A 24282-nucleotide genomic window follows, 5' to 3' on the forward strand; every position below is an offset into this window, starting at 1 on the left:
GCGGCTCCTCCTCGCCTCGGCTCGCCATGGTGGAGCGGGGAGACGCGGCGCCGCTGCTGCGCTGGGCTGAGGGCCCCGCCGTCTCCCCACCGCGGGCCCCGGACCCGCAGGCCGGAGGCCGGGGCTGGGGCGGCGGCGGGGGCGGCCGGGCGGCCGCGGAGCCGCCGAGGAGGCGGGAGCCCGAGGTGCTGCTGCAGCCCGGGCGCCTGGAGCTGGGCGACGTGGAGGAGGACCAGGTGGTGGCCGTGTTCGTGGTCACTTTCGATCCCCGCTCGGGTGAGAGCCGCTCGGGGCCCGGGGGCGGGAGAGGGTCGCCCCCGACTCGACTTTGGGGGCGGCGGGGGAGGGGCTCGCTGCGCGCGCACCCGCACACCTGCGCCCCCTCCCCGCCTGCGGGGCTCCCCGTCGTACGAGCAGGATGCCTCGGCGAGGTCCGCGCGCGGGGCGAGGGGCTTTGTTCCCTGCGCCCCCTGACCCCCTCTCCTTTCCATGCGGCTGCTTCTCAGCAGATACCCAGTCCGCGCCCCAGTCCCCACAGTCGCGTCTCCACTTCTCTCGTGGTAGAGGATCTGTTGGTGACCACAGGCACGGTGGCTTTTGTTTTCTTTTCTTGCTGGGTTAAAAGCTTTTCCGTTTTCTGGGGAGGAACGCCTCCCAGGTGAATTCCTTCTGAAACGGATCGTCCTAAGCGTCCCAGGTTCTCTGCTTCCCACCCTCGCTCTCCACCCCTCCCTGCCGGGTAACTTTATGAGCAGGGCCAAGTTCACTTTCTCTGACAGCATTATTTTGAGGAATTAATGCCTGGAGCGTTAAGGGATGACACTGGGGGATTAAGCTGGAGACCGATTAAAGGAGAGGCCTCAGGTAGGCTCTTTCTGGTATGTGTGGAGCATTAAAAGGTTATCCCACACAGTCTTTAGCCCTAACCACGGAGTAAGGGAGTGTGCGTTTTAGTGGTGAGAGACTTAATGGGGGTTCAAAAGTGAATGAGTAAACACCGCCCTCAGAAAGCGGCAGGTGGTCGTGGAAGGGCTCTGCTCTCAGGATTGGAGGGAGGAGAGCTGTAGTCATGGTTATAGGAGTTAAGAAAACCGAGTTGCATCTTTCTGTCCTAACTCCACTGGAGTTGCTGAAAGGTGAAGTTTCCATTGGGGGGGGAACCACCAGCTTCTTTATCTTCCTGGTCCTCCGAGGATGCACTGGAGAAGTCCTGAGGAACTTGGCAGGGTGTGATGGAATGGGGAGTGGGGATCTTGGGATGGCAGGAGATAGCTTTCCAGGCAGGGTTATGAAACCAGCAAGACCCAGGAAGAAGTAGTGACAGCTGTGGGGAGACTAGGCCTTTCTGACTCCTGTCTGTCCCTTGGTCCCATCCCAATGGCTTTCAAAGTTTTTTGACTGTGATCCACCATATGAAATTAATTTTACACCACTGTCAGTTCACTCACATGCATACATATGTAACTGAAACAAAAGTTTCATGAAATGGTACTTGTCCCTTCTATGTGAAGTGCATACTGGCATTCTAGTCCCTTTTCTTTTTTTTTTTTTAATGGAATCACATACACTGGTTGACTCACATAGGATTGGGACTCTCAGATACCACTAGTTTGAAAAACTACTGTTCTTTTTTAACCAAAGTAACCTTTGTTACTGGACAAAAACAGATACTACTTTGTAACTAATAATATTCTTTATGCCCTCCTCCATCACCTACAGGTGAGGAGATGTGAGCATGAGATTCCTTTGGGGAAGTGTTTCAGAGTAACTAGAAGAAATGCAGAGGGAGCACTAGCGGGGTCTGATTTAGCAGTGGTCCTTCCTGTGGTAGGGACTGGAGAGGGAAAGAAGGAAAGTAAATTCTACACTAACCACAGATGGTGTTGATAAAACTGAAAAGCACCGCAGAGCTGGGACGCTCCCCCGCCTCGTCAGTCACAGCTGGTGGGCATGATTTTGTGGGTATGTAGGTATAGAGTATTTGTGTGTATGTGTGATGCATGCACACAAGGGTGTGTTTATTGTGGTTTTCTGATGAATGTTAGTGTGGAAGGAAGGGATGTAACTGACACTTGAACACTTGCTTTGTGCAGGCATTTTATTATAATGGGATTTCATTTAACTCTCATCAGCGCGCTGTAATTTGATGATCATTTATGCCCACTTTATACCTGAGCAAACAGGCCAAGGATGATTAAGAAATTTGGAAATACTAACTAGTCAATAAATACTTGACTCAGTCTGGTTGACTTTTTAGTTTACTACACCACCTGAACCTCTGCCCCCTAACTTTTCATCCTTGCTATGTGCACGGAGTGGGGAGGTTGGGAAGTGGGGGTTTGGGGTTAGGGGGAGAGAGAATGTGTGTGTTTTTAACTTAGGTTGATGGTTTTGTTTTTGGAAAAGCTGTTGTTTCCTGCCTGTAACTTGTTTATCTCTTTTGTCATCCTCCCAGTTTAAAATGGCACTTTGCTTCCTATAAAAATAGCCTGATAATACCTATATCAAGTAAAAATTAGATGGTGTATCTCCCAAAAGTAGAGGAGGGAATGAATGAATGAATGCATGCACGCATGCTACTGGCGTCCCCTGGGCCTCAGAGGTCGACACTAGGACGAGGGCCTCAGAGAGCTCATGGTGTGTCCTGTGTGTGAGGGGTGAGGAAGTCATGGTCTGGAGAGGTGTGATGTGGCCCTCGGATGCCCAGTGAGTGGGAGACATCACTGGGGCCAGACTCATGTCTCTCGGTTTTAGTCCAGTGTCTTCCTCACTCTGCCACTGAGGCAGGTGTGCTGTGGGTTACTGTGTAATCTGGGTCCCCCAGGGCTTTTGCCCTTCCTTAGCCTATGACCCCCAAAGTAGTAAAGTGAATACTGGCTGCTTTACCAAAATCAGAACCTGTCTCAGAAGTTCTCCTGTGGGAGGAGTTGTCTAGGGTTTCTACTGCTGCTGTCTGTGCCCGTGACTCTCCCCGCTTCGTCCTCAGTGTCCATCCCTAGGACCTCCCCCCTTCTCCCCACACCTCCCCAGCCCCTTCCTGCCCAGGCCCTGGGTATTTCACTCATCTTCCCACATGGTGTAGGTAAGTGTTGGCATGTTCCCAAATCGGTGCCTGCGAGAGGTCAAGAGAGGGGGTCGGGGGAGGCGAGAACCCGCAGCTGCCGTTCCTCTGTCAGGTGTGAGTGGTCTGTGTGCTGAGAGGGGATGTGAGGGGGGAGCGGGTCCTTGTTACACGCGCGTGCGCACACACGCAGGCAGGAATGTGCTCGGTGATTCGTGATTCTCAGACTGGAGTATGGGAATACAGGAGTAATTCTTCTGTACTCCAGGACACAAGTTTTGGGTTGAGCATCTGCAGGAAGAATCAGAGAAGGGGGTGAGTGCAATAAAGAATATTATTTTCATTGGACTCGTGGTTTGAAAATCATGGTTGTTGCTTCTACAGTTGATGTGAGGACTAGGGGCTTCAAGTTCAAGCGAGGTAGAGGCTTTCTATCTCTCTCTCTCACACACACACACACACACACACACACACACGCACAAACACTCCCTCCTCTCCCTTTCACTCACTCACTGACACTGCGGAGCAGGGAGTCCCTGGGATGGTGGTGCTGGCCATCTGGGCTACAAAGCTGCTATTGAAACCAGGCCCAGATGCCCACTTTGCAAGCCGGGTGGGAGAGGTTGGCAGCCAGAATATTGCTTTTTCATTGTGTTCAGCCCGTTATGTAGAGCTTTGGGTTTTAATTTTGATTCCATTCTTTGGGTTCCTAGTCAAATTTTCTTCCTTTTCTTTGCCTAATTAGGGGAAAGGTATTGTCACACTTGGAAATCAGCCCTCGCCCCCACCCCACTCTGTGAAGGTAACGTAGCCGTCCCACCATGGGACTGATGACTGGGGTGTGGGCCTGAGGCAGAGAGAGCTTTGGACCTTCGCCGTGTGACACCTGTGACTGCCTCACCGCACTCTTTATGGGAGATTCACTTTCAACAGCCGTGTTTTCTGCAGACTTATTTTCTGGGTGTGCAGGGGAAATTGCTGTGCTTTGTGTGTTTGTGTTTGTGTTGGGATGGCTTAGTAGGGGAGAGGGGATGGCTGAGCGGAGGAAAACCGGCTGAAGTTTATAAGATGTCCCTTTTTCCTTTGTTATTCCTGATTGGGGATGAATTACCTGTTCCTCCCTTAACCTCAAGCCAGTGGCTAAATTACATCTAAACTCCTATGTAATGTAGTGCATCTGAATGCTTCTGTGTCTGTATCAAATAAGTGTAGTATTTAAAATCACTCACATACACTAATTTTAACCCCCATATATTCTCGGTATAGTCAACAGAATACAAGCATTTTCTTTTAAACAATGGAGACGTGGAGGCTCAGTGAGATCAAGCTAGGTGTGGCGTCTGAGGCATACTTGGAGCGCTGCCCGGGTCATCTGACTCGTGCAAATAATAAATGGCTTTAGCTACCGGTAGGAAAGTGACAAAGTAGAATGAGAATGGAAAATTTGGAACATAATTTTGAGATGCAAAGAGCAGTCCTAGGAATGGCCAGCTCAAGGAGGCAAAGAGAAGGCCAGTTCTGATGGCCGAGACCAGACCGTCTCTTAGGACGATTAACGCTGCCACGTCCTTTCTCTGTAGTTTCTATCAGATGTCAATGGAATACACTTGTGGTTAATGTCACTAATTCTCACATTGGCAAAGTCTTTCCCAAGCTGTTAGTGATTCACCTGCTTGCGGTTTCCAGGGAGAAGTCAGTTTGTGGCCATCTGTTGTGAATTCTGTTTTTTCTCTTGAAAGTCTATGGAGAGACAGGTAGGACCGTGAATCGGTAACACCCACCACTTCCTGGGTGCCCACGGTGGACCAGGAACTGTCTGATCCTTTCAAAGGTCTTTGCTGTAATGATGAGGAAAACAGGGGCACAGAGCAGAGAGAGGTATTGCTCAGAGGCAAGCCTGGACTGCCTTCTACACTGCCTGGTGTAAAATGATACGGGGCCTGTGAAATGGAAAGTTTTTTCCATGCAAAATTAATGCATTGGAGTTCAGCCATGATGGGCATATGGCTGCCTTGAAATCACCAGGATTAATTTCTTCCTGCCTCAGGTTTCTTTGTACTGACTCTTCCTTCCTTTGCTTTGGATATGCTCTCATTCTAGGTGGTGTTAACACTCTTTAAAACTATTTAAGACTCAGAGTCAAGTAATATGGGCTGTTGACTTGTCTGGCATTAGAGTCTGAACCATGTAAGCTTTTGAGGTTTCTTCCATCTCTGGGATTTGGTGGCTCCATACAGAAGTGGGGACCATGGATACTCCTGGATTTTTGCCTTTATTCCTGAGTCAGGATTCCTTTTTACTTCCCGCCTGAAATTAGGGCATGTGTGTATGCTGATGGGCAGAAGCTGATGGAAAGGGTACAAAATCAAGGCACGTGTTGGGAGAGGGAGGAACGAGTACAGAGCTCCACTCTTGAGGTCAGAGGAGCTGTGACAGGACCTTGAGCTGAGACAGCCACTGCTTATGAAATCAGGACTTCAGGAGGAAATTCTTGATTGGGAACCGCCCAACAAGGAGGGAGAAAAAGAGGAAGGAAAGTCACGTATTTCCCATTAGAAAGAAACTTTTGGTTCAAGATCGTTGCTTTCTCTGCTTCAAATATTCTAAGATGAGCTTTCTAACAGGCAGCAGCGGTAGTAGCTAATGTCTGTTCTCCCGAGAGATGTGGTGGTTGATGAAACCCAAATACGGTCATTTCACATTTCAACAGAAGTAGAGGACAGAGGCAGCCCCAGATGCAGACAGGACAGAGCACATCTCGCCCGATGGAGGAGCTTATAAAACAGTGGCTCTGGGAGCCCCTCCACACAGGGCCGCAGGCTCAGAGGGTCTTTGCATCCACGGCCAGGCTCAGCATGGCCTCAGCTTCCCTGGGTGACTGAGCCGCCAACCCAACAAGCCGTTAGTCCAAGTTCTTTGCACCAGCCCCGCATCTGGCACTGTGCTGCCAAGTCACAGGCCACCAGTATTTACCGAGTGACTGGCTGAATGTATACCAAGCACATTGCCGCATTTGTTCCTCGTGTGGTCATGTCCATCCCTCCTCATAAGTTGTCTTGACAGCTGGAGGCTCGCAAGGCCTGTAGGTACCTGCGATCTGCCCGGGGTGAGCGGGGAGGTGGAAGGAGAGCAGGTCAGGAAGTCAGGCGCTTGTCAGTGTTGACTCCTGTCTTTGACTGCCTGCCTGGGATGAGCCCTTCTGTTCCATCCTTCCAGGCCCCCACTCCCTGGCCCGGTTCCTCAAGTGCGGTGAGGATATTTGGAAAACCGAATAGCTCTAAGTGGAAAGCCTGAGCCTGGGACAAGCTCATTCTGCGTGAGGTGTTTCGAGCACTAAATGGCTCACCGCAAAGATGACTCTTTTTGCAAAATCATTTTCCCATAAACTCTACGAGTTTCATATATAAACTGGTTTCCAGTTTTTGAGAATAGTGGGTGTTTCTGTTAAAGAATGACCTTTGGCCCTCAAGCTTCTTCATCCCCCAATTTAACACTCTGACTCAGCTATTTTTTTTGCTTTTGCAAAGTCCTTGATGCTTAGCATATGTTTTTTCACATCTCTTTTATTTCAATTATGTTCCTCAATTTGTAGGTTGACACTTTTTTAAACCTCAGAAAAGTTGAAAGAATAATACAGTGAAAATCATTGTATCCTTCACTCCCCATTTGTTGACATGTTGCCCTATTTGCTTTATCCTCATTAAAGTCAGTTCCATTCTAATGTGAAATATGCATTCCTAAAAACCACTGTGTCGTGCAAATCATGCAGTAAAAATCACAGGGCTTATGGGGAAAATGGGGTGAGGGGCACAACACTCAAAACCTTTGTCAGTGACACATTTAAAAAAGACAGGAACAGAATAAAAATGGGAGGACAGTTGTACACAAGTTAATAGTTAAGAAATACATCAATACTCAAAATACGGCACTCTACCTTAAAAAAGACCCGAGGCTTGCCTATGGAGGTGGGTGTTGGAGCCTGTGAGTTACTGTGAAGCAGTAGAAGAGGGCTTTGTGACATTGGATGGAAAGTGCAAACACTGGAGGAGACAAGTATGGCTTGTAACACACAGGGGGAACCGAGGTAACAGGCAGATGCTGGTGTGTAGGGACGCTCCATCCCATTGTGAATCTTGAGATCGAAATAAAAATAAGGCCATTTTCCAACATAACCATAATATCATTATTACCCCTAGGAAAATTAATTCATCTGTTAGCTTTTTTCTTCAATTAATAAATTGGTGTTGTGGTTTTTTGGTTTTGGGGTTTGTTTGTTTTTTTAAAGCAATTTCAAGTTTACAGAAAAACTGAGCACAAAATACAGAGTTCCTATATACCCCTCTTCCCCAGGTACTTCTCTTATAAACATCTTGCATTAGTGTGGTATATTTCTTACAACTGATAAACCAATATTTATACATTATTATTAACCAAAGTTTATGGTTTACATTAGAGTTCACTCTTTGTGTTGTATATTCTACAGGTTTAAAAACACACAATGTTGTATGTCTACCATAACAATATCATTCAGAATAGTTTTATTATCCTAAAAATCCTCTGTGCTCCACCTGTTCATCCATCCTTACCCCTGATGTTTTTTTTATTATCTATAGTTATTCCTTTTCCAGAATGTCACAGGGTTGGAGTTACACAGAATATCGCCTTTTCAGACTGGTTTCTTTCACTTAGCGATGTGCATTAAAGTTTCCTCCATGTCTTCTCGTGGCTTGGCAGCTCATTTCTTTTTATTGCCTAACAGTGTTTCACTATACAGATATCCCAGGTTTTTTAAATCCGTTCACCTTTTGAGGGACATCTTGGTTGCTTCCAGCTTTGGGCAATGAGAAATAAAGCTGCTGTGAACATTCATGTGTATGTAGGCTTTTGCATGGACCTGAGTTTTCAACTCATTGGATGAATACGCAGGAGCATGACTGCCGAATCGTATGGTAAGAATGTAAAGCGACCGTACCATTTTGCACTCCCACCAGCAGTGGCCGAGGTTTCCTGTTGCTCCGCATCCTCGTCAGCATTTGGTGTTTTCGGTGTTTTGGATTTTGATCATTCTGATAGATGTGCTAGTGGTATCTCTCCATCTTGATTTTCATTTCCTTGATGGCGTGGATATGGAGCATGCACATTTGCCATCTGTATGTCTTCTTTGGTGAGATGTCTGTTTAGATCTTTTGTCCATTTTAAAAATTGGGTTGTTTAATTTCTTAATGTTGAGTTTTAAGAGTTCTTTGTGTATTTTGGATATAAGCCTTTATCAGATATGTTTTTGCAAACTTTGGGGCCCAGTCTGTGGCTTGTCTTCTTATTCTCTTAACTGTCTTTCACAGATCAGAAGGTTTTAATTTTAATGAAGTACAGCTTTACAGTTTTTCCTTCATGGATCATGCTTTTGGTGTTGTATCTCAAAACTCACTGCTAGATCCACGGTCACCTCGCTTTTTCTCCTGTGTTATCTTCTAGAAGTTTTATGATTCTGTATTTTACATTTAGGTATACTGTTCATACAGAGTTAATTTTTGTGGAAAGTATAAGGTCTGCATCTAGATTGATTTTTTTTTTTTTTTTTTGCATGTGGATGTCCAGTTGTTTTAACACTTGTTGAAAAGACTATCTTTTCCCGCATTGTATTTATTACCTTAGCTCCTTTGGCAAAGATCAGTTGACTGTATCTATGTGGGTCTATTTCTGGGCTCTCTATTCTGTTCCATTGATCTATTTGTCTAACCTTTTCCAGCACCACACTGTCTTGCTTACTATAGCTCTGTAGTGAGCCTTAGAATCAGGTGGTATCTGTTCTCTTTGGTATTGTGTTGGCTAATTTTGGCTTTTTTGCCTTTCCACATAAACTTTAGAATTAACTTGTCAGTATCCACAAATAGCTTGTTGGGATTTTGTTGCATTGAATCTATAGCATAAGCTGAAGTCAGATTCCCTATGCTCACGTTGTTCTTAACATATCAATTGTTGTGACACAAATTCAGCAGGCATTGCATCAGAACTCACTATATACAGGTATAACCTTTTTTCCTCAGCCATTTGAGAGTAAATGTTGATATGACTTCACTCTTAAGTACTTAAGTGTAAACCTCCTATGAAAAAGGACATTTTTCTACATAATCACAATATCATGGCTTTTAAAAAACATGCCCGTCCTCAATAAAGTGGGGTTTTTGTTTTGTTTTTACTGTCCATCCTGTCCCGTGCTGAGCACTGGGCTATGTTGGGATGTGAAGATAAACAAGTGAAGTTCCTGCCTTTAAGAAGCTCAGTCTCCTGGGGAGACAGACATCCAAGATGATGCTTATATTAGGCTGGGATGACGGCCATGGCAGCTTTATCTCCCTTCCTTTCGTTCAAGGAGTGTGTCAGCAGAAACGTTCTTCCTGTGGGATAAAGAACTGTTCCCAGAGTGGTGTTCCAGAGCCCGCGGTCCATTCTATGATTCGCCAGCCTGACCCTGATGGACTTTTCTTCCCAACCGCAGGGGGCTTGCATCCATCTAAAAGTGAAGAATGTGACTCAGGATGGCCTTCACTGCACCCGACTCTCAGCTTCTATGCCATGAGGACTGGCCAGGCACAGAGGAATAAGAAAGAAGCTTTGAGAATCAGGCTGAGGAATTGGGGACTTGATTCTGCAGGTCAGCCATATTTAATAAGACATATGTGTGGCTGTGACTGTCAGAGACCCAAATTAACAGTGGTTTGATCAAGATAGGTGTGTATTTCTTTTTCATGTAACAGTCAGGAGCTAGCTGGCCTAGGGCTGGAATGCTGGCTCAGATCCACGGGGTCCTCAAGGGCCCTAGACTCATGTTGGCCATCACTCTATCATCCCTTCCATGATACCTAGGCTGATGCCCCCACCTGGATGATTCAGGATGACTTGCCACCACATCCCCATGCCAGGCAGCAGGATGGAAGAAGGGGCAGCATATTCCTTCCCTTTAAGACACAATTTGGAAACTACACATGTCACTCTGTCCACATCCCACTGACCAGAACTTACTCAGGTATCCTTACCTGTATGCAGGAAGGTACGGAGAAACATAGTCGTCATTTGGAAGGTCAGGTGCCAAGCTAAGAATAGGAGGTTCTATTTCTATAAGAAAGGAAGAGTGGCACTCAGGGTCAACATGCAGCCCCTGATATACTAGCATTTCTTAAAAAAAAAAAAAAAAAAAAAAAAACCTTCTATAAAATTAGGCCTTTAAGATGCTCCTTAAAAGTAGGTTTATTGGCCAAATACTTTTGGAAACATCAAGCATGGTATCGATCTCATAGAGATACATAATGCAGAGTAACATGAAAGGCTCTGAGAAGGTCTGCAGTAAAGGAACGTGGCTGTCTTTGTTGAACCTAAACAAAGATTGTTTGGCCAAAATCCGTTCTGAAAAATTTTGGGGTTTTGCAGAAGCCCTAGTCGTCTCAGCTTTGGCAAACCCTGCTTTGGGAATTATTGAAGTTTCTTTAATTTGCAGGGATGCAAAGGTTTTTACAGCAGTTCCACTCCTACGGATGGAGTCAGCAGAAGTGTGTGCATATGGCGTCAGCCAACGTCAAAGTTTAATCAGGGAAGCAGAACCACTGGGGGAGAAATAAAGGGACTTATTGCAGGGATTGGATCTTGTGCAACTCTGGGAGCTGGTTGGACAGTCTCTGAAAGGCTGTTGTCTTTGTGACTGATGGTGGAGCTTGAAGTCTCTTGAGCAGGTGGTTATGAAGAATAGAGTGCAGCTGGAAAAAAGGAGATCAAGCTGGAACTCGAGGGTGGAAGGGAACCCAGGTCAGTCTGCCACTGCCTCCACTTCTCACGATGGGGTGTCCTGACCTGATGCAGCTGATGACCTTCGTTATGGAACTAAGCACACACCTGCGGTGCGGGTCAGGGAGGCTGAAAGAAGATCCAGGGGAAGGATCCGGCATCAGCAGAGCTGGCTGCCGTCCCCCAAGTGTGACAAGCCTGCAGATAAGCAGCTATGGCCGCAAGCTCCCCGATGCCCCTGCACTGACCTTCCGACATAAACACAGCATGGCTTCTGCTTCACTTCTCTCTCGTCTCAACTGAAAACGTGCAAGAAAGGGAATTCTGAGAAATGTGGTTCAGCCGAGCCAGGTCACATGTTAGGAAGCCACCACACGTGCATTCACCAGATGACAAGTCCCAGATTGTTTCCAGCAGTGCTGTTTGTAATAGTGTCAAACAGGAAGTAAGCTAAATGCGCATCAGCAGTTAAGTAGATAAGTATGCTGCGTTTCATGCATAGGATGGAGATAGTAAATGAACAGGTGGTTGCTACGTGCACCAGCATTGATGAATCTTGCAAAAAATATCGAAGAAGACAAACACGTGGTGGGGGGTGCATATAGCTCAAGGCGAGTGCGCATGCTTAATATGCATGAGGTCCTGGGTTCAATCCCCAGTATCTCCATTTAAAAAAAAAAATTAAAACAATGGACACAAAAGAATATAAACTATGTTTGCATTTATAGAAATTTCAAAAACAGCAGAGCTAATTTATGGTGTTAGAAGTCCGGATAATAGTTACCTTGAGAGAGGGTTGACAACTCGGACTGGACTCGAGAGGCTTCTGTTGTGCTGACGGTGTTCTGTTTCTTGATGTGGGTTCTGCTTACACAGGTATGTTCACGCTGGGAAAACTCATTGTGCACTATTAGTTATGACTCGTGCTGCTTTCCGAACTTATCCTTCAGCACAAAGTTTAGGTAAATTAAAGTTTTAACAAGTCATTGAGTAGTTTTGGACAGGTTGGCTTGGAGGAAAGGAACTGAGTGAGAGCTTTTGAACCTCAGGTGGGTTCCCACTGCATGGGAAGGAACAAGGCAGCAGATCCTGGAATAAGCAGGTTAAGTGAGTGAGAGGAGGACAGCATCTACCTAAGGGCCATTGCAGCTCCATCCCAAGCTGTCCCTTTCCTAAGTCACCATCTGTTGCCATCATGAAGGGTGAGGACCACGTACACAGCAGGCTCATTGGCAGAAGCACACACGTGGCACGGATCATGACCTTGTAGGTTTGGGGTGGGTCGCAGCACCTTTTTAAGTTTCCTGGGTGTCCTGATGCACAACACAGGCTGAAAGCTAAGACCTTTATCCCCAGGTCCACCTGTCATTCAGAGTGCAGCAGGCTTTTTCCTGTCTTTAACTCTGACAAAGGCAACATTGGTTTAATTTTTCTGTTTTAGCAAAATCTTCATTCCTTTCTTCATGCTTTTTGTTTTAGCTCATTGATTAGTTGTTTGGATTCATGAGTCTTCTCTTGAAAATAAACTACTTGAAAGTGCCTTAGGCTTCTGGATACAGGGTAGGGTGATCCCCTCTGATGTCTGCTCTGTTGGGAGACTGGACCGCGTACCTGTAGACTGGATATGCAGTACCTCTCTGCCCCAAACAATCACCTGAAAGCATTGTTGTCTGGGATTATTGATGGTGTTTCTGATGCCCAGGAAATTAGGGTTTTAGGTGTTGATGAGAAATTCATTCTAAAGCGAAATCTCACAAGTAAGTTAGTATTTTTATTTGGAAAATTTTTGAACATGCAAGAAAACAATAAAGCATATTCTATAGTGTTGTCTCAAGCCTCTGGGAAACACTGCTATTATGAAATTCTCTGATTCCCTCAGTCTGATGGATGCCTGTCATTGCTACATTCCAAAATTTCTAAAATCCAATGTTACTGTCTATCATAGAATTTACTGCCCAGAACTGTGATCACTAGACTCCTTGTTGAGCTCTTTATTGGTCCCTGGACTCTAATCTGTTTGAGGTAAGGGAATTCTAGAAGCAAAGAACTGGTGTCTGGACCTTGGAGAAGGGCCTGATTTGAGGAGAGAGAGGAAAGAGTTAAGAAAGGAAGCAGAGCTGCACTGATCACAGAAGGGAAACAACCCAAATTGTCTTCTAACATGGGAATCAAGGGAAAAGAGGAGAAGTTTTTGAGGAATTATCAAATGCTGCAAAGAGATCAATGAAAATGCGAATTAAAATAAATAGTTTGGGGTTTGTCAGAATCATTAGTGGCCGAAGAGAGGCAAGATGGAAGCAAGTTCTCACCAGATAAAGGAGAGACTGTGAGAGGAAATGGGGGGTAGAGGGTAAAAACATTCACTTACAAGTGAGGCTCTGAAAGGAAGAGATTTGGAGGTGGCCAAGCGGAGTGGCAGACCCAAGGTCAGTGTTCACCTGAAGACAGAGATTGGAGGTACCTTCAGTGCCCATCTCCTGGCCCTTGGGATGACTCGGGAACTCTGCTGGCATGTGGGTGATGGACTGGGCGAGCTGCCTGTGCAGTCCTGGAGGTCATCAGTACATTTCCTGGAAGCCACTGTACTCAGCCCTGCACTAAGCCCTTTTCTTTGAATGATTCTGTTTCGTTCAGTGTGTATCCTCTCTCCCCACAGGAAACATGGTAGAATGGTGCTTACCTCAAGATATTGACCTTGAAGGCGTTGAGTTCAAATCTATGGCCAGTGGGTCCCACAAAATTCAGTCTGATTTCATGTAAGTACTTCTGAATGCACGTCTTCTCTGTACTATTTCCTCCCCCTGCCCCACCCCACCCCGCCATGCTTTCCTCCGAGCACACGGGCCCTGATCAGGGCATCTTCAGGAGGTGGTGTAAATGTCCTGAAAATGTATATACAGGTTTCTGTATAATTTTATATCAGTTTTTAGGCAAGGTCCCAAGCTTTTGCTAGGTTCTCAACGGGTTTCATGACCTGAAAATGTTAAGAATTCTTGCCACAGAAGTTCTCTCCTTTTCTAAGAGATGATTGGACCTTGTTTGAGGTTTAGCTGTAATGAAAGAATAGAGTTTTGGTTCCATTTGGGCTAACTTAAGACATTTATGTGCTAAAACTATGACAGCCTTAAGTAAGGCCAGTTTCTAGTCCTGTGTAAGTCAGAGTCTTGTGAGGAGCAAACAGAAAGAACATAAGGGTCTTGGAGTAGCTTTAATCTTCTCACTGGGCTGAGACAGTGAGACACAAGTGTGAGAAAAGGGAAGGAAATGAAGTGACAGCTCTGGTCAAATGCTCTTTTAAATACGTCAGAGACTCAGGAAGTGAAGAAAATCAACACGGTTTATGCTAATAAAACAGAAGACCCTCCCCCTCCCAGTTGTCAGTTGTGCAGGAGAGAAGGGCTGGATCCATGGTCTCCAGCAATCAAGCAGCAGGCGTGGCAGAGGTGAAGTCCTGGCTCCAGCAGGATGACCTTGGCGAGGTCCTCAATTTCTTTTCGCCTTGGTTGTCTCATCTGGACGGATGAGTGGCTTCAGTTAACTGGTCCCCTAAGATTCTAAAAAAGGTTTCTTTCAGGCTGAGCTTTCTCAGGTAGAGCCCTGGACACAGTTGTGTCTTTTGTTTGGGACTCCATCTCAAGAAAACAAAATAAAACAAACCCTCCTCTCTCTCTGATTCTCAACCACAATCCGTATTTGGTCTATTTCAGCTATTTCCGGAAGGGGCCCTTCTTCGGCCTGGCCTGCTTCGCCAACATGCCTGTGGAAAGCGAGCTGGAGCGTGGTGCGCGGATGAAGTCCGTGGGCATCCTCTCGCCCTCCTACACCTTGCTTTACCGGTACATGCACTTCCTGGAGAACCAAGTTCGGTACGTGGCGTACATACCTGGGTGGGGAGCCGGGGTCTGCCAGCTGGTGTGGATGTGGTGAGCCCTCGCGGGTAGAGGTTTTGTGCCCAAACCACAGACGCCTCTCCAAGAACATCCAAGGCCATTTTCACACCTCAGGTTGTGGTTTTCATGTCTCAGCCAGCATCCTGCAATAATGATTCTTCATACTGGAGTAGAAGCTGGGGTAGATTTTGCTTTCAGTTTATATTAACATTGTCATCCATTTTGTGTAATTAATTTGTTGCCATGTAGGTGGTCTTTGCTTATTTTAAGCCACAATAATGCCCTCCTTGCCTTCTCAGCTTTTTAAAGCCCAGTCATTTGTTATTTTGGGCAATTTTTATCCTATACTTTAAAAAGTATAGGATTTTTATTATTGGGAAAATAGGAAGGGAATTTTTAACAGAAGCAGCAAAACCATTATTAATTATTTTTTCATCATATGAGTAATCTAACTTTATTTCAGATTTTAAGAGAGAAATCTATCCCTGATCCCTGTAAAATATTAGCACATTTGCCTCTTCTGGTGCTCAGATATGTGTACTTTTTAAAAGTATAGGATATAGAAGGTTCTTGAATCTTTCCTCCTCCCAGGATGCCACTGCTCTGCTGTCTTCTGATACTGCTTATTTCAGAGAAGTCTCTTCTGTTCAGATCCCTATAGATTCTTTATCAGTGATGTTTCTGAACTGTTTTTTTCTGGGATGGTTTGTCCCTTTTGATCTATAGATATGACTTATTTTTAATTTCAGGAACCTTTCTTTCTGCATATTTCCTTCTTCAGGGACACCAGTTATGCATATATTTTCTCTCCACTGCCTTCCATATTTTTCATTTTGATGATTATGTTAATAGCTCTATAATACTAGAGCTGTCGCATAAGATTACTTGATTATTCCCTATGGTTGAGCATAAAGCATCTTTCTGATTTTTTTCAACTGCTTCTCTGCATTTTGGAGCTGTGATATATATATTTTTCTGTATTTGAAATATTTCCTTAGTTTTGTGTCTCAGAAGTAATATTGAGTTTAAAAAAAAAAACATTCTTATTGGGATCTTGACACTTTGAGAAAATTATTACTCCTTTTGAAAAATTAATTTCCCAAGTAGGCAATACATTCTCATGGTTCAAAAGCCAAAAATTATAAGGAGGTGTTATATTTAGCCAGGTATAGAGTCCTGGCTAAATGTATGATAACAGACACCCCAAATACAACGGCTCAAATAAGACAGAAGATTCTTTCCCATGTAGTGGTCTAGAAGTAGGCAGATGGCCAGAGTGGGTAGCCTGCTGTTCCTACAATCATTCAGGGCCCACGCTTCTCTCTTCGTAATCTACCATATCCTAAGAGAGATGTTTGTGTTCTCACCTGTTCAAAGCTGCTGGCTGCTACTGCATCTGCATTCCAGCCCACAGGGAGGAGGGAAAGACCTGGAAGTTGCCTACATCACATCGCACATTCCATTGTCAAGTTCTCAATAACAAAGACACACCTAACAGCAAAGGACACTGGGAAAGTTAGTCTCTAGTTGGGCCACCTGGTGACCAGTTAAAATCTGGGGGCTCTTGTTACAAACAGGAAGAAGAGAAGAATGATTATGGGAAAAAATGAGCAGCCTCTGCTTCCCTTTGCCCCCCTGGTGACTGGGTATCTGAGTGTACCCTTCCCACACACAGAGGACAGTCCTCCCACCCCTAGAGAGACGACAGAGTCTCATCTCATCAGTGCTGCTGGTCTAAAACCCAGGGTTTCTGCGTGATACGAGGCAGTCAGGACATGGTTCTTCTCATCCTGAAAAGCTATGAAAGAACAGTCAAGTCCTCCACTCCCCACCTCCCAAATGCTACATAGAAGGCATAATACAAACGTCTATTTGAAAAAGAAGAATGAGAAACACAAGCAGCCATTAGTCCATAACAGTAGTGAAATTCCGCCGAGCAGGGATGGCAGAGCCGGCTTGTCCTCACAGGGCAGTGTGCTCTTGGCCACCCCTTGGTTCTGCTCGCTGGAATCCCCTTGTCCGTTTTCCTCCGTGGCTCCTGGCTTTGCCGTCCTGGGGGTTCTTTAACCATTTCCTGCCACAACCACTTGCGAAGTGGGCATTGGAGAAAGATGCCTAGCTTTAGAACGTGTTGTTTCCTGCTGGTGTAGGTTTGGGGGTCTAGTGACTTTAAGGGTCACAGAGAAGTCACAGGCTGTTTTAGGCCAAGCTTATGACAAATACAGAGTCCTCAAAAACTAACTAGGCTTTTCATCTGTTTATTTCCAATCAGTATCAGGTAAGAATATCCACTGCCAAAAATCTCTCCTGGATCTTATTTTTTAAATCAATAGATGGTAGACTAGTTACTGGTCTCTGGTCTCGTTTCTCTCTTTCCCTCATTTTAATGGCAACACCTACCTTAAGGCGGAGCCCTAAGTCCAATCTTTTTAAATGGGCTGACTCCCATGTCTGGCCAAGAATATTTAAATGGAGACTTTCACAAAGGCTTTGAGAGAAATTCTTCTCTCCCGCTCTTTGGGTACAGAGAAACTGGCTTTTCCCATCCTATGGGGTCCAAAATGTTTGGAGACTCAATTTTTATATTGTGGAACTCAGAACACATACTCTTATGCAGTGTTTCCTTCCATTTCTGCTTGCGAACTAGCCAATTCTTTCTTATCTTATAGTAGCTCATTCAAAACATCAAGAAACTGTCGATACTGTTTCTTACTGTTTTACCTAAAGTTACAAGTCCAGGTGACACAGGGCTTTTCTTCCAAGTCATTGAAGATCTATCAGAATTTTGGCTACAGTTATAACAAAGGTTTCCAGCCTGCTTGTCTGCAGCATCTATTTTTCTTACCATCTTCTCTTACCAGTTCCAAGCCAATGGTACAGTGTGGTTTTTGATACATTGGTAACTCATCCCTGGGTATCATTTTCTGCTTTAGTGCGAGTCCAGGCTAAGTTGCTGTAAAAAAAAAAAAAAAAAAGAGAGAGAGACCCAAAGTACAGTGACGCAAACGAGATAGAAGTGTAGGTTTTCTAGCATGGCAGTCCCAGAGGGAGAGAAGCCATCCTGTGTGGTAGATGGCTTTGTTCCAGTGGGTCATTCTGGAGCCCAGGTTTTCCAGTTTTGTGTGCTGTCCTCTCTTTAGAGTATTGTACTCACTCATGTGGTAAAGGCTGATTCACCATTACCAGGTCATGTTCTAGCCTGCAGGGAGGGGAAAAACACATAAATCCCAGAAATGGAACACATCGCTTCTGCCCACATTTCATTGGCCAATTCTTAGTTACCAGCCACACCTAGCAGCAAGAAAGTCTGGGAACTGTGGTCTTTTAACTGGGTGGCCATGTGACCAGCTAAAATTTGGAAGGTTCTGTTACTAAGGGAAGAGGGGAGTGGCAGTCTCAACCACTGGCATCAGACGGAAAGTCTTCACCCGGTTCCCACATCCATCCAATAATCCTGGCAATCACTGTAAATTTCCCGTGTACCTTTCCGAAGTTTGTGTATGTGTATATGCGGATACAGGTGTATGTTCTTACTTTCCCCCTTTTCATACAAAAAGTAGCATGTTACATGTGTTGCTTTGCACCTTGCTTTTTTCATTCGACAGTATATCTGCGAGGTCTCATATCAGTACGTGGAGAGCTTCTTCACTGTTTCCTTCCGTTGTATTACATGCTCTGTATGAAAGGTGACGGCTTGGTTTATCACACGTCTCCTAGACATTTGGTTGTTTCCGGTCTTGTGCTGTTGCAGTGCTGCGCTGAATAGTATGTGTGAGCGAGCATCACGTCACACATGAGTAGTATATGTGTGCATTGAATTTCTAGAAATGAAATTGGCGGTTCAAAAAAGAATTGGTGTAACTTTAATAGAGACTGTCAAATTGCTTTACAGACAGGTCTTACCATTTCGTAGGCCCAGCAATAACGAGGAGCGTGCGGTTTCCTCACAGCACTGCCAACGCAAAAATAAAAATGGGATTTTGGGTGTCCTAATGAGGAAAACACAGTGCAGGAGCATCATTTTAATTTGCATTTTCCTTAGGAGTGAGCGTTGAGCTCCTTTGTATATGTTGAGTCATTTATGTTTCCTCTTCTGTAAACTGTTTCTGGCCTTGACTACATTGCTTTTTGATTGTTGGCCTTTTCCTACTGATTTCTAGGAGTTCTTTGTATATTAGGGAGAATGGCTCTTTGTGATAGAAATGGAAGATATTTTTCCACTTTGTCGTTTGTCTTTTAACGTTACTTTTTGTCTGCAGATGTCCTTCTTTGTTGAATTCAGTGATTTTTTATGGCTTCTAGATTTTGAGTCACAGCTCGAAAGGTTTTCCAGCTTGGTGATGAAAGAGAGCTCGGGGTAACGTGAGAGAAGGACTTGCACGAGAGAGCGTGAGGGAGAGGAGGAGGCCAGTGACGTCAGCCCAGGTCGAGGCTGGGTTAATTAATTACTACTTGACTGCAGCAATGACGTTTGTATAAATTAACTAGACTTGATTTTTTGAAAACACTGAATATGTGTTTTCTATTTACCCTCACTTACAATATCCTAAATTTATTTCTTAGTATTTCATCCACAGCTTTTGGCTTCAGTATCTCTCCAGTTAGAGAATCTTTTCTATGACTGTTTCTTATTAATCAGAAGATACTAGAGAACTACTTTATATTTTTAAAAAAATTAATGAGAGACAGGAAGAGGGAATGTTAGAGAACAAAAGGGATTTTACAACACACAGTCACAGTTTTGACCTTGCTTAGAGCATGATGCAAACAACCAAATGTAAAATAACATTTTGGGGAACAGCTGGTATCATCTGAGTGTGGACTGGGTATACATTTGTATTAAGGCATCATTACTAGTTTTGTTAGGTGAGATACTGGTATGTGGTTATGTTATTTTTTAAATAGACTTTATTAGTTAGAAATGCATACTGAAGTACTTACAGGTAAAATGTTATAAGGGATTTGCTTTAAAATATTTCAGGAAAAAGAGTGGAGGGGTATGGGGCAGGGAATAGAGTACAGAGGTAACCACTTTGGTAAAATATTGATCCTTGTTGAAACAAATGATGGATCATGGGGTCTACTGTTCTCTTCTTCCTGCTTTTTGTGTATGTTTGAAATTTTCCATATTGAAAAGTTTAAAAAAACTAAATATAAAATGAACACAAACTTATTGGAGAAAACTGAAAAACAGGCAAAAGCTCAAAGGGAAAAAAAAAAAGAACATGATCCCATGAGCCAGACATATCTGCTGTTAACATTTATATCCTTCTGGTTTTTTCCCCATGTATAAATATGCACATGCACATTTATTTTAAAAAAAAAAAATTTTGAGGTCATTCAGTAGAGCTTTGAATACATCATGCATAATAGTCATCGGCACCATTTTGGTGGTTTCACAGCACTTCAATATATAGATGTGTCTCAGTTTATTTAACTGCTCCACTGTCACGGGGCTTTTAGGTTGCTTCTTTTTTTTTTTAACTTTTTTTTTTATTGAGTTGTGTCAAATTCCAGTGTAGAGCACAATTGTTCAGTTATACATGAACATACATATATTCATTGTCACATTTTTCTTCGCTGTGAGCTACCACAAGATCTTGTATATATTTCCCTGTGCTACACAGTATAATCTTGTTTATCTATTCTGCATATGCCTGTCAGTATCTACAAACTTTGAACTCCCTGTCTATCCCTTCCCACCCACAGCCACCTCCCCCTTGGCAACCACAAGTTTGTGTTCTATGTCTATGAGTCTGTTTCTGTTTTGTATTTATGTGGTTTTTTGTTTGTTTGTTTGTTTGTTTTTTAAGATTCCACATATGAGTGATCCCATATGGTATTTTTCTTTCTCTTTCTGGCTTTCTTCACTTAGAATGACATTCTCCAGGGACATCCATGTTGCTGCAGATGGTGTTATGTTGTCATTTTTATGGCTGAATAGTATTCCGTTGTATAAATATACCACATCTTCTTTATCCAGTCATCTGTTGATGGACATTTAGGCTGTTTCCATGTCTTGGCTATTGTAAATAGTGCTGCTATGAACATTTAGGTTGTTTCTTTTCACTGCTGTTAACATGAGTGTCCTTATGGGTGAATGATCATATCCATATACAGATCTGTAGGCCTTGGTCCTAGAAATGGAATCATTGGGTTGGAGGACATACAGTGGACAGTTTGATACAAATTGCAAGTGACTCTTCAGAAAGGTGGTACCATGTTGTACCCGCACCAGCTGTAAACGGAAATACTTGTTTTTCTGTACTTGCACGGCCAGCAGACAGACTGGTTCAGACCAGTAGTGAGTACATGAGGGTCATGAAGTGTAGTTGCCGTGCAGAGGTGTCTCTGATGCTCACACTGGGTGCATCAGTGCCCGGTGTGGCAGGGGAAGGCAGGATTAGGTGTAGTGGGCATCCACATGGTCACATAGCTTATGTTGTATCCGTGAAGGGGCTGTGGGCTTAAGGGGCACCCTGGTGTCTGGTCCTTCAGGGAATCCCTGATCTGGCCCAAAGCCGGCGGCTTCCGATCAGTAGCACATACTGTGCAGGTTACTCTGTTTTCACAGTGGCATATCTCTTGAGCTGTTGCCATAGCCACTGGACCTGCGTTCCTTCGTCTGTGCATCCGCGTAGATAAGATCACCAGGAAGGTCCTTCTGCATCGTCTTTGAAGTCCAGCTTATCTTCCAGCACTCTCAGCCCTGTTTCAGTACCTTTTGGTTTATCTTGGTGTTAAAGTTTGATCATCAGTCTTGTTTATTGCAAAATCTATAGTGTGTTTAAATTTTGAGGTTTCCATACAATGGTTGTCTAACATTTATCCAGAAACTGCCAGTTTATATTTATCTCTGTGTTCTTGTTCTGTATTCCCTGTTATCGCCTTGTTCTGTTCCATCAGTCACTAGTACCTCGGGCTGGCAGAGGACAGGATCCTGACACTAGCTTTTTGTGTGAGAGACTGTAACTTCATAGTGACCTCTTCTTTAGAATCTTGGCTCAAGTACAGAGTTTAATGTAGTCAAACAGGTAAGATAGTCAATTGAACAGCAAGTCAACAAACAATGAGCCTGGAAAATACAGCCCACTTTAACGCAGAAAATACAGTATTAAAAATATAATAAAATGACTCCCACTGTTCTTTGTAAGGAAATTAGGTCGTCATGAAAACACCTTGGAACTTAATTGTCTTTGTGTTACTTTCTAGTAGTCAGACTTCCATCACCTTAGCACCCAGCCCTGAAGGACAGCTGAAGCCTGCCATCTTCTCAGAGTAATCAAACACGGCTTTGCCCCGTGGACTTTCCATCGCACATGTGACCGTTTGTTAGAGTGAAAGAAATGATTATGAGAGCACACCCCCCGAGTCATTTATTATTGCATCACACGACTGCCTCTTTGGGCAAAGCTTAAAACAAGGTATAGGAGCCCCAAATTAGAGAGCTGTGGCTCAGAGAGAAGTTTACTTTAGTAATCATTTTTTGGAGTGTACTTGATATTGTTGTTTTTCCTTTTTAAAGTGTAAATTTGCCCAAAGCTCTCTTCTCCTCCCCTTTGCTCACTGTTTCCGAGCCCCCACTGTACACCTGGCCAGACTGCACAATACACTAGAAAGGAAGGAACCTCGTGTTTGGAGAGGGTCTGAAATGTGTCACAGAGAGTGAGAGGCCCTTTTTCGGCTTTACTTTCTAAGGATTTCTTTAGGATTCTAAGAAAATTAAAATCATTCCAGGGCCTTTTATTTCTCTCTGTATTAGTTTCCTAGGGCTGCTGTGCCGAAGTACCAAAAACTGGGGGACTGAGAACAACAGAGATGTATTGTCGCACAGTCCTGGAGGCTGGAAGTCTAAAATCAAGGGGTCAGCGTGGTTGGTTTCTTCCGAGGGCTCTTAGATGAGGCTCTCTTCTTGCCTCTCTCCTAGCTCCTGTCCGTCTTTGGGGTTCCTCGGCTTGTAGGTGCAGCACTCTGATTGCTGCCTTCTTCTTCATGTGGTGCTCTCGTGTGTGTGTCTGGGTGTCCAAATTCCCCCTTTTTGTAAGGACCGCAGTCATACTGGACTCCGGCTCACCCTAATGACCTGATTTTAAATTCAATCTGTTACATTCCTATTAAATATTATGTCAAACGGTACCCACAGGCCTCCCGTGCTTGACTTGAAGTCAGGATGCTCCTTTGTCCAAATGGTCCAGGGTCTCAGTATTGCTTTCTTGGTTTGGGAGTCAGTTGACAGGATGACCCACAGACAAGTCTCTGTCACCCGAGCGGGGTCGGGGTGGGAGAAAAAGACTGAGCTTTTTAATGACTTTATTACTTGATGCAGAAATGATGAGTCCTTAGTGATACCCAGTAACGGTTGTTCTCCATTATTTGAGACATTAAGGGGTATGGTTCTTCTTCCCTGTTTATAACAGCAAAGCAGGAAGGCAGGCACGCTTTCTAAACAAAGAGCAGCATTAAGCAGGGAATGTGTGGCCTTCCAAGTTACCCCGTCTCTCTCACAGCCAACAGCCTTTCTTTGGGAAGCAGCACACAATCGTTGGCACTCTTCGCTCAGAAACAATGGGCATTAGTTATAGTCTGTTAACTCCTCCTGTTTCCCGTGAGAAGGGGAGTGTGTCCATGGCGCCATCGGGGAGTGTCAGACTCCGCGTTTGAGCTTTTCCTAAGGAGCTTGTGTAGCACGGACGGAGGCGTGCTAGGCAACCTGAAAAGGGGTCTTTTAGTTTATCAGGCCTTTGCCCATCCGTGTCACTGCCCTTGGGGCCGGGGGGAGTGGCAGAGCCATCCTCACTGTGCGTGTGTGTCGTGCGTGTTGCGCAGGCACCAGCTGGAGACGCCGGGACATTACTCGCACCTGGCCGCCTTCTACGAGGACAAGAAGGGGGTGCTGCACGCTGGCCCCGGGAGAGGCGGCAGCCTGCCCCCTGTCTGCTGGCTGCCTTCCATCCACCGCTACATGTACCCTGAGATGAAGGTGGGTCAGCCGGACTCGGGTCTGGGACAGTAGTTGTTATTATTTTAACAAATGAGGAAATTATGTCTTGCGCTCATGCCTAGACTCTGCTTTTGAGAGAACAGGATTGTCATGTGAGCACTTGGGCTCTTTTAAAACATAAGGCAAGTTGTCTTGAACAATATGCCTTCTAGAAAGACACTCCTGTAATCATGGTGCACAGCCGTGCTGATAGGCCAGCCGTGGCGGACGCCTAAGGGGGAGCGAGGTGGATTTGGCTCTAGTGATCGCTTCACAAAGTTGGAAGTCAGACATCTGAGCAGTTATGACATTTCTTAGTTATGATATTTTGGTATTGCTACATTGTATATTTCATCTGAAGTCCTTTGTATTAGAATATGTTTGTTTACCATTAACAGAACACCCGGCCGAGGGTTAGGTGTCAGGAGGGGACGAAGGTGGCAGTGAGTGTGAAGCTGCTCCTTCCTCCCCTCCTCCTCCCCTCGCCTCCCCCGTAGGGGGTCACAAGATACTTCAGTAGAAACCTGGGGCTCCCTGGTAGAGAAATTATGTCATGAGTTTAAGAGAGAACT

At 44.8% G+C, this 24282-nt stretch overlaps 1 protein-coding gene across 2 annotated transcripts in view; it reads left to right on the plus strand.

Annotated features, from left to right (window-relative positions):
• Positions 1–24282, plus strand: part of DENND11 (DENN domain containing 11) — a 38776-nt gene continuing 14494 nt past the window's right edge. The window contains exons 1-4 of one of the 2 annotated variants that reach the window (XM_074366903.1): positions 1–276; positions 13497–13596; positions 14548–14706; positions 23557–23710. In XM_074366903.1, coding sequence (XP_074223004.1) covers positions 27–276; positions 13497–13596; positions 14548–14706; positions 23557–23710 — 663 coding nt within the window. In that variant the 5' untranslated portion in view covers positions 1–26. The remainder of the gene's footprint in view (positions 277–13496; positions 13597–14547; positions 14707–23556; positions 23711–24282) is intronic. The other variant, XM_074366902.1, reaches the window with a different exon arrangement.

This window comes from Camelus bactrianus, chromosome 7 (genome assembly GCF_048773025.1).
Source record: "Camelus bactrianus isolate YW-2024 breed Bactrian camel chromosome 7, ASM4877302v1, whole genome shotgun sequence".
NCBI lineage: Eukaryota > Metazoa > Chordata > Mammalia > Artiodactyla > Camelidae > Camelus > Camelus bactrianus.